This window comes from Arthrobotrys flagrans (assembly GCF_004000055.1).
Source record: "Arthrobotrys flagrans strain CBS H-5679 chromosome Unknown unitig_3, whole genome shotgun sequence".
Lineage (NCBI taxonomy): Eukaryota > Fungi > Ascomycota > Orbiliomycetes > Orbiliales > Orbiliaceae > Arthrobotrys > Arthrobotrys flagrans.
This window is the reverse complement of record NW_027137547.1, coordinates 2177299-2187724: the sequence shown is the minus strand read 5'-3', so window position 1 is coordinate 2187724 and position 10426 is coordinate 2177299. Positions and strand designations below refer to the sequence as shown.

The 10426-nt window shown below is 47.2% G+C and overlaps 3 protein-coding genes across 4 annotated transcripts; 2 read left to right on the top strand and 1 right to left on the bottom strand.

Annotated features, from left to right (window-relative positions):
- Positions 1 to 576: 576 nt before the first annotated feature.
- On the bottom strand, positions 577 to 1844 carry DFL_002028 (uncharacterized protein; the record flags this gene model as incomplete). 2 transcript variants are annotated; one of them, XM_067630750.1, is made up of 4 exons in its annotated part: positions 577 to 681; positions 765 to 879; positions 941 to 1220; positions 1307 to 1844. In XM_067630750.1, the coding sequence occupies 4 exons, from the start codon at positions 1842 to 1844 to the stop codon at positions 577 to 579; spliced, it is 1038 nt and encodes a 345-aa protein (XP_067493363.1). The 2 variants fall into 2 exon arrangements, with proteins under 2 accessions (XP_067493363.1, XP_067493364.1); XM_067630751.1 differs by having other exon boundaries at positions 662 to 681; positions 761 to 879.
- Positions 1845 to 3890: 2046 nt separating this feature from the next.
- On the top strand, positions 3891 to 5949 carry DFL_002027 (uncharacterized protein; the record flags this gene model as incomplete). The annotated part of the gene is made up of 5 exons (XM_067630749.1): positions 3891 to 4274; positions 4417 to 4567; positions 4636 to 4818; positions 4875 to 5579; positions 5657 to 5949. The coding sequence occupies 5 exons, from the start codon at positions 3891 to 3893 to the stop codon at positions 5947 to 5949; spliced, it is 1716 nt and encodes a 571-aa protein (XP_067493362.1).
- A 1299-nt stretch (positions 5950 to 7248) lies between these two features.
- DFL_002026 (uncharacterized protein) lies at positions 7249 to 8933 on the top strand (the record flags this gene model as incomplete). Its single annotated transcript, XM_067630748.1, has 7 exons — positions 7249 to 7549; positions 7614 to 7737; positions 7819 to 8027; positions 8111 to 8271; positions 8349 to 8514; positions 8588 to 8760; positions 8820 to 8933. The coding sequence occupies 7 exons, from the start codon at positions 7249 to 7251 to the stop codon at positions 8931 to 8933; spliced, it is 1248 nt and encodes a 415-aa protein (XP_067493361.1).
- Positions 8934 to 10426: the final 1493 nt, after the last annotated feature.

Below are 10426 nucleotides of genomic sequence, written 5' to 3'. Positions count from 1 at the left end.
TGATGGGTGGACGGACATGCAGAGTGCTGCGCAGTGGAAGCCATCTCGAGAGCGCAGCTGCATGTATCATATCTGCTGAGCTTGAGGATGGATGCAAGTACCGGTACAAAGGCTGTAAGTTATATGCAGTTCGGAAACGTCTATAAACGACGCCGCAAACATATTTTGTGTTGAACTTTGTGGAATGTTGATGTTAATCCAACACCATTGCCACGGTGCGATCGCTGGTCAATCATCGAGATTGTCTCGATCGATCCAGGACTCAATCTACAGAATATTAAAATGTTTAGTACATAAGGTCTTCTATTAAGTATCTTTAGAAACAGTGCCGAAGCCGTAGACATTTTATAAAGTAATGCATGATGAATTGATAGAGGGTGGGATCGAATTAACAACGGAAGTTGAAGGCACAAGAAGTACAGAGTGCTAGTGTATACGTGTAGAAACAGTTTGCCTCGTATCTGGCCTCGGATCCACCTCATATCTACTAAAATACGTATGTGCAAGGAGAATGTGCCACATCGACATTGTTATCGATATCAAAGGTTACCGGATAGCAAGTGCCATCTACCACCGTTAGACATCGTAAAAAAACATTTTTAGGTCTTCCCCCGACAGCCCGTGGTCCTCAGGAAGGATTTCCAAGATGAGAGGGATTCCATCAACACTCATCGATGCCAGCTAATAAGAACGTGGTGGCGAGTTAGCATGTATTAACAAACAGCGGCGGTTGTCTTCCAAGAGCCATAGGAAATCATACATGCCATCTGGGTGTTGAAACAGAATCTACCTTTGATTTCGTAGAGCTCAGGAGGGGGTTGGGTGAAGCGCCAACAGATATTCTCGTCCTCCCTGCCATTGATGGTCATGTCGAAATATCTTATGTGAAAGGTTAGCTTCTTATTCTGAGATGTTTATTAGGGTGGGAGGGGAGTCATACTCTGCATGTCCCTTGTATGGACAAGAGAACGTTTTCCCATTCTTGCGAGGGTCTTTTGCTTCCAACTTCTGGCCTGAGGGCAGTTTGAATTTGAATATGTCACGTGTGAAGTAATATTGAGGTGGGTAACCCTTTTGTGACAGGACTCTAGCTTGGTCCGATTCAAATTTATCTGTGCCGATTTGTGTTTCAACCGAGCGAGAGCAGTGGTTCAGGCTTATAGCCTTGTAGGGATCCTGTGGGAAGCTAGAAATCACATCTTCGTGCTCTCGCCATTCGTCTTTATTGAGGTCTGGATTAGCATTAACGCATGCGACGGAATATATTAATTCCGAGATGAAGGGTAAATTAATCGTTGCAACATACCGAGTGCTTTGAAGGGTATGCGGATGTGGTCGTTGAGACGGCCGCCGACAACAAGCATGACATCAGTGACATGCCTTTTGTTAACAACGAAGGCCCAATTCCCCATAGCGGAATCCGCCAGCCCGGAGTTCGATAGCAATCGAGAAAGATCCATGCTCTTGTCGCTACTTCCACATTTTTTTAGAGGAGACCCCTGGCCCTTTCGGTCGAAAAAGGAGGACTTGTGGATGTAAAACGTTGGGAAAAAAGCATTTTCCCAGACATAGATAGCTCGCTCCGTATCGAAGAGAAGGATCCCAAGATGCCGAGCACGGATACGCTTCTGACAGACCTCGTAATGACCGCGTCCAGGGAAATCCGGCTTGTGAGTTCCGGCTTTCTCTAGAAAGTTGCTGGAGTCTAGTTGCTTTGGTCGAGTACCCCCCACACCTTGTTGCTTTTCGGCCGTGCTTCTAGATTCCTTGGGGTTTTGGGTTCCAGGGGTCCTCGATGCCTGCTGGTCTGCAGCATCCAGGAATCTGCTTCTGTTTCGACTCATGGCTTTGTCCGTAAGTGCCGTCGATCCGAACCGGTTGGATGAAGTGCTGTGGGTGAAACCGAAGGTGAGGTCAGTGAAGATGGTACCTTTGTTCGTAGGGACACATCAACACCACCCTCTCCTCTCCCCCTCATGAAAATAATATAACCTGCATGTACGCAAATGCCTTGCCCCAAGGCGACACATCCGGGTGCCCGACCCGGATCAACGGGAGCATCGCGGCAGGCCATACTGTGAACGCCAGAATACACGCTGTCGGAATTTGAGATTGGGTGGAGTGTATACCCAACCTAGAAACCATTTCACGCGATAATAGTTGAGAAGGAAGGGGGGGTATCAGTGTCCTTTGGGTATTAAGGTAAGTAACTTATGGGGTAACGAGGATGATGTAGAAGTGTTGGAGACGTTGTAAAATGACGCCAAGCTTCTTGTCTACCTCTCTGCACTCTGATCCCTGTTCATACATCGACCTACCTCAAATTGACCCTCTAAAAGACCTCAAGTTCTTGATCCCTCTAACTAAAATTTTCAGTGGGCTTCTACGGATTTTACCAGTGCCGGATTCTCTACCGTGTAGATGGCTGCAACCGAGCTCGATTGAGGGCCGTAGGTCCATTTCGACGCCGCATATTATGCATTGACTCAACTCTTGCATCATGGAATAGCCAACAGTACCAGTGGCTGAACCATAGTTACAGGCATCAATCCACCCAGTCTCTGCAGCAGAGATTTGTGGAATCATGGGCCTAATCAAATTCTTGCACAGGACGTTAATGAGAGTGGTTGGTTCTGAGGATTCCTTCGAGCCAATAGCTCTCAAGCTCCAAGCGAGATCGATCCGAACTTTACTCGATCTGATACAGACGGCTCGAAGAGGCATGGACCGAGCCGGAATGCCTTCCGTTCTTGTGAAGCTGAGAAGGATGTTCCCTGTTTTTCACCCATGCTCTCCTCTCGATCTCATCTTAGATTACCGAAAATCCCTTCCCGCTCCCGATTTTAAATTTCCGTCGCGAAGCTCGAATGTCTTTCTTATAAAGTCGATGGGATCCAAGCTGCAAATGGGCTCATGGACGCGATGGTCAGGCGAGTGTAGACAGTGCGGCTACATCGACATCATTCTTGAGGTTGACAAGAAACAGGAGCGTTATTGGCGTCACAGAGTACGGATTGTCTAACGTTCTACTGGAATGTGACGTTATCCAGCGTTTTCTGAAGAATCCCGAGGGTTTGAGGCTAACCCAGCATGAGAAGCAAGTTCACACCATCTTGACGAAAAGCCGAGTCATAACCTTGACCGAAACCCCAGTCGGCTACGAAAATCCCGAGCCATGATTGCCTGGACATTTTTTGCACGAGCGCGATTTCATGCATGAAAATAATCCCCACGCATGGGGAGTTGACGGCAAAATGTCTCTGTGCAGCTGTACCGCCGTGCAGGAGTACTGGTGGCTCCGCATGTCTCGAGAAACCGTTCGTCCATGCTTGATTTGTAAAAAAACGAAGCACATAGTCGCAATCTAATTCACACCACCATGAAGTTCGAAAAAACCATTCGTCAGAAAATCAATTTAGGTGACCCACTTTTCTAGAGACGCAAGGATCGTCTGCAAGATACACTTGGACCAAGGAATGAAGCCTGTTCGTCACAGTCGCGCGAGGTGGACTACATCTCGTCTATACCTATTCGAGATTGGCGCGTCTGCGCATTGGTGTCAGTGTGAGGTGAGGAGAATGATGGTCCAGAAAATTTCATATAAAGACATATTCTCCTTTGCGCAGGTGCTATGCGGCATGTAGTTCAAAAGTTATCCTTTTTACACCCATTCAATCGATTTACATCCCCTCTTGCCACATAGCCAAGCGATACAATAGAAAGACGTCGTGGAACATATCTAGGCAGGGGGTTTTACCAGGACTTTAAAAATTTTATAGACCTGCCTTTTCGCAATCGCATTCGAACGCCAATTTTTTTCAGGTTGTGCTTTGCGATACACACACACACACACACAATTTGTAGATTTGCGACACCGATAAAAAGGCAAGATGGCGATCGAAAGTAAACCCGACATTTGGTCCAACGATCCAGAAACCTATCCAACTGCACCCAGAGACCCAGCTGTCGGGAAAGATTCACCACCAATGTCACCAGGAAACGGAACCGCTTTACCACCGCCTCAAGTTAACACCAATATAAGCAATGGGACAACAGAATGGAACGAGAAGAATGGTGATACCGATAGTCCGCTAGGGCCTGGTCGTATGCGAAAAACTTCGACTATCATGTCTGCTATGACAAAGGATGGTTTCGATCTCGAACTCGACCCTCTGCCTTACAAAGACGCTGGTATCACAGAAATACAAGTGCGACCTAAAAAATTGGTTCTATTCTTCGATGGCACAGGGAACAAATTCCAGGGAAACATGTCTGTAAGTTACTTCTCGATGCAATTCCATTGGATTTACTCCGCACCCCATTGTGGACGATGGCCTAAATCAAAGGCGTTGAATTCATGAATTTCCGGCATCCGGCTAACTTCGAACCAGGATACGAATATTATCAAAATGTAAGGGCCCTCATGACTTGCACGTGGTCATCTTCAGCCCTTCTCAGAGCCCCCGCGGCAAGTTCCGAACAAAGGGACACCAGCTAATCTTGAAGCGTACATCCAGGTATCAGATGCTCGACAAGCACGACCCGCAAGTCTACCTGTACTACCAACGTTAGTTTTGTACCCATTGCGGCTAAATTAATTCTCGAAAAGATAAAATCATTAACATGGTGCTCTAGCCGGTATTGGAACATACGTCGCAGGCAAACACGATTTTGCGCCAGGGCCATTCTCAAAAATGAAGCGATTCATTGATCGATCGGTCGATCAGGCCGTTGGTACCAGTTTCGATCACCACGTTATCCAAGGCTATCAATTCATCATGCGATACTATAGCCCTGGCGATAAGATCTATATTTTCGGTATTCAAAGCATCATATCGCATCCATCCACAGGATCATTAACTAACTGACTACAGGATTCTCCCGTGGCGCATACACTGCTCGATTTCTCACCCAAATGGTCATGTACATCGGTTTACTATCTCGCGGAAACGAAGAAATGGTTCCCTTCGCCTACAAGTCCTTCGCCAAATTCGAGCGTCTCAAGCGTCTCAAAACGAAGAAAGCAAACGTTATCCGGAAACACATGACCCATTTCAAGGAAACATTCTGTAGAACCGGTGTTAAAGTCCACATCCTCGGTTTGTACGATACGGTCAACTCGGTGGGTAGATTTGAGCTACCGCTGCTGAGAAAGAGTTTCCCAGAATCGCAGCAACCAGCCGCGGACCACGTGAGGCACGCGGTTGCGATTGATGAACGACGGTTGAAGTTCAAGCCTAGTTTGTTCGCGCAGACGCAAGGGTGGAGACGAGAAGATCATGATGTCAAGGAAGTGTGGTTCCCGGGTAACCACGCAGACATTGGTGGCGGTTGGGAACCCGAAGAAGCCGTTCCCATGATTAGCGATATTGCTCTAGCATGGATGTTAGAAGAGGTTATGGCGATCGAGGACAAATGTGTCGGGAGAACAAGTCCAGACAGGCTTCCATGGAAAATGGATGAAGTAGAGAAAGTCTTCCACGCTGCGCATAACCAAGCTGGCGTTGCAACCATCCACGATGCTCTCAAGTTCAATGGAGGGTGGTCACGCGTCGGTGTTCTGAGCTGGTGGGTTCTTGGTAAGTCAGAACTAGCCTAACAACCTACTCCTATAATGTGAATTCTTAAGCAAAGCGCTAACCACGTAATCGAACAGAGGTCCTTCCCCTATTTACCCGTTTGGAACTCGAATTCGGCCGCTGGGTTCCGCGCCACTGGCCTCCAAATCTCGGGTTCACCCGAGACATTCCTGACGACGCGGTATTCCATGAGAGCGTGCATAGGCGGGAACGCGCTGGATGTGGATATTTGCCGACAAATGATGGATACATACCCTGCAAGAAATCAAATCCCGAAACAGAGCATGAGCATTGCAAGCACTGTGACCACCGGAGGAGGAGCATTGAGCTTGGCCATAAGGGTCACCACCATGGGCATTTCCATATGTAAATTCTACAGGGCCCTAGAGGTCTGATTTGTCTCGTAGGTCCGACTGGATGTCAGATATCGGCAGATGCGCATTGTCGATCAGGAATGCGAAGAATGCTTGAGTCAAAATGTGCGCTTAATTCTGGGAGGAGTTTGTAATATAATTGGGTACTTGCACGAACGGCGTAATCTCTTACCATTCCTCGAGGATCCTCATATAATCCTTTTTAGTAATCGAAAAATTCAAATCGCTAGATCGCTGATAACCGAACTCCCACGTTGGTGTGTTGTCGGATGACTAGAATAATGTGTTGTTATTGTTGCATTTCCGTGGAAGCCGAATTCTGAAGCATACCAGTGAACCTCGACGATGTAATGTACGATGTAAGGTACTCGTGTCCCAATATATCTATCTCCGTTGGCCCGGATTTTCTCCTTGCATGAGCTAATTCTGTCGAAGCTCCAGCTAGGGAGCCTTGATCATTCAAGCTACCCAGTTACCAGTCTACAAAAGCAACACATTTCACCCGTTGCAAGCTCTTTGAACTTTTGGATTTCAAGGATATATATACTTCTTCTAGCAGGGTATATTTTATTTAGCCTTAGAACTCGCCATTTTATGCCTAAAACCCGCATAAAGGACCCGGCTTCCGTATACCAACTCCTTCCCCGTTCTGTGGTTTTGCAAGGCGGACAGGCTTCGAAGGTGGATGCCGGTTTTAAGAAATCCCGATGTAACATCCCTCATCCTCGACGCCGAGTATAGATCCTGAACAATAACCTTGTCCATCAATCGAATATGGGATGGTTGGAAGCTTAGCAAAGGAATTTACATACAAGTGTGGGTAAACGGATGGAGTCTCTCCGCGGGTGTTCCCAGTTATGGTTATGGATAGCGCGCAATTGAATTGTGCTCCATATTAATGATCAAAAACGGAAGAAATAATTCGATATAATATATGGCTATACAACTATTTTACCATGTAGAGCTTAGAGCTTCGATATAATCTCCTAGCCACAATTAATTTTGTACCCATGGACACAGCGCTTAGCCAGATACTTTCAGATGCTTGTCCTCGTACGGTTAGTATACAGGTGATCGGTAACGGAGCATCGTTCCGAAAGTCTTATGAATCCATGGAACGGATTTTTGCTATTAACAAGCGGACCCCGGTGCTATCGTCGATTTATAAGAGGGACAAATTTCCTGCCTGGACTAAGCTTTGCTCGAGCTTCTTATCTAGATAGCCGTGGTTGACCAAGCTCTTCTAGATCTCAAAATTGTCGTTCGCCCAGGGTTCTTGCAAAGCAAATTCTACGATGAGGTTCATACCGGCTCTCCTTGCCTGCTTCTCGCTGGCCACAGCGACTATTCTTGAAAACGGCCAAGCTCGATTAAACCCTTATCCCGGACAAGCCGCCAAGATCCCCAACATCGCTGACAATGACCCGAATTGGAAGACATATCCACCTGACGCCCATCAGATCAGCTACAAGGGTAGGTGGTGTAGCAAGTATATATCGTGGTGGTCGTCGCCCGGTATTAACTTTAGATATGCGGGGGATGACGTCGCGATTACCTTCGGAGAATATACGTCGAATGGTGTTTTGCTCGCTTGGAGTAAGTAGAGTATCACAATGAGCCGTACTATCAGCAGAAGCTAATATAATGGCTTTCTGATTAGGGATTTCCGGCCAGCCGTGGAACTTTGCAAATGTGACTGCCGGCGATACGTATCAATTTATCAACAAGGATACCCCGGGACAAAAGACCGCCGTCGACGGTCAGCAAAATACCTTTGAATTCCGGTAAACTTCAATCCAGACCAATTGTTCCTCATACATAGCAATCGGGACATTCTAATACATAAAAATCTTTGCATTAAATAGTGTCACAAACTGGGCTCTTGGAGTGCAACTGAAGAGGGTCCACGTCACTAAGGGTACACGGATCTACGGTATCCCGGAGTACCACCGCAAGATTGAGATGATCGGCGATTCTTTGATCGCTGGTTATACTGCTACCTACGAGGGACTCAGCAGTTTTGCTTGGGGTCTGTGCGAGGGATTGGGGAACGTCGAATTCACATTCACCGCTTGTACGTGGGGGATATATCTGGTTATATGCAATGTTACGCGGAGCGTACAAGTAGACTGACGCTTGACACTCGTTACACCATAGACTCTGGAGTTTGTTTAACCGACAAACTCTGCTGGGGCAATCCTCGTGGCCAATTGTATCAATGGCTGCAGACTAGCGATACCGGCTACAGAGCCCAGGAGATCTACGGAACAAACCCGGAGCCGTGGCCGTTTGATAAGCACCAGAAGGCCGATATTGTCGTAAGTTACATTGATGCACACTCGGGGAGACCTGATATTTGTTCGATTGGTCCTAAAAACACAATCTTACGTCGAAGGTTATCAACCTTGGAACCAATGACTCGAACGAGGGAACCGAAACTGGTCGTGTACCGGACGCAGAGTTCCAGGCAAACTATATCAAACTGATTGCTTCGATCCATGAAAAATACCCACGTGCACAGGTTATCGCCATGCAGATCTGGCAAGGGTTCTACAGCTACGGTACGAAAGTCATCCGCTCTGGAAAGTAGTATGTCTGGTAGTCCGCGGCCATACTGACACCTTTACGCCGCAGGAAACACATATCTCCAAAATCTCGACGGCTACCAGGCCGCTATTCTTGCGGCCGTTGACTCTTTCAAGAAGAAGGATGGAAGCAACTTTGTCCACTATTTCAACACCACCGGGGTCTTGCAGCACAACGATATCAACCCGCTCTGGCACCCAACCGATACCGGACATATCAAGGTATGATTGATTTGTCGGCTTCTAACTGATCTACTCTTCAAAAATCTAACATCTCGCAGGTTGCCGCCCATTTGATGCAATTTATCAAACTCAAGTTTAACTGGGAACTTGGGAACACCGGAAAGGAGGTCTACTCCCATACCACCTACTGGAACGATCTGCCAGATTACTAAAATAATTTGTAAACTGGCCAGCGCAGTTGGTCCTGCGAATACAGTTCGCTGTGGGACTATCATATGGTATACTTTTCTACGGCACCCTTTATACCCTGTAAATAACCGGAGTTTAGCACATGTGAATGTAACATACCAACAAGCCATCAAAATAGAAGTATTCGAATTCATAACATGTGTGAAAATTAGGTTGCAAACCAGATATTAAGCTTACTATGTGGGCGCCCCGGAAGGCCTGATCTCCGTTGTTCTTCCCGAATGGTCATCGGTTGCCCAGTTACACATGTGGCCAATTGGTGTCTAGGGACGGAGACCAAGAAGAAAGCTATGGAGTTGGCGAGAGGAAAACCTTCGCGGGTTGTCTCCTATTTTGTGTTGGCTACCGCAACTTCCAACAAGGTTGGGAATTTCGCAGAAAAGGAAACCTGTCTGCCATCCATCCCGCGATACGACACTAGACTCCCATCCAGAGATTATTTGCATTGGGAAGGAAATGCCGAAGCAAATAGAACTAATTGCATCTCGTGGACGCCGAGACCAAGCCAAGCGAAGAAGCAGGTCCGATTTCAAAGTTCCGGGTCGCACTACCAAAGTCTCGTAATCACAAGTCAGCCTGGCCAGGGCCTTCATCCCACCCAAAGCCTTTAAAATTTATATGGTAAAAAAACACAGGACGGAAACTGTTTAGCCCTTGGAGAACCAAGGGCTTATTTTTGGAGATCTCTCGCTCGTGTTCAAAGCCCCAGGGGTTTCCGAGTTCAGGGTTCATTCTTTTTGATTCAACCTTCTGCCGCTGCGGTTGGACATCAATGAGGCAGGCAGAAATGCTTAGGAATGGTTCCGAACTGGGGGGCTTTGGGCGAGCTCTGGCCGTTTTAACGAAACGGTGTTACACTTGCAACGGTGCATGGACGTCTGAATAGTCTGATGATGGAGTTTTCCGACCGACTCCTCCCGACAGTTGATACGTTTCAATTGATCCGACGCAGCAGGACCCCCAAAATCCAAAGACTTTTGCCCATTGTCGACAGGCGGCAAGGGCTGGGATCATGTGACAGAATGCATCGAGAATGCATGGTATGGGTCGCATTGAGCTAGAAAAGCTTGGTATTTTTAGTCCGACTAGCTATCACGCTAATGGCAGGAGTCCCCTTAGAAGCACCAGAAAAACAGCCAATACTGTGGGATGCTGTCCGGGGCCATCGTCATATATCTCCGATTAATGAGACAGAACAAATATCAAAAGCGTATGGCTTTAAGAGAGGAAAGCTTGAATCGACGCCTAGTATCACAATGCCATCGAACTAACCTGCCGTCTCGATCGTACAAAGGAGATCGAATGGCATGATACTCTGGTTGAAGGCTCGAACGAGAGGTCCCAAGAAAGAAAGAGTGTCCTCGATGACAAGGAGACGGAATTACCAGCTCCCCACGAGAAATGGATCGAAAAGATTAAAAATTCCGTGCCCTGAGAAAAATCCGCCCCAGAGGAT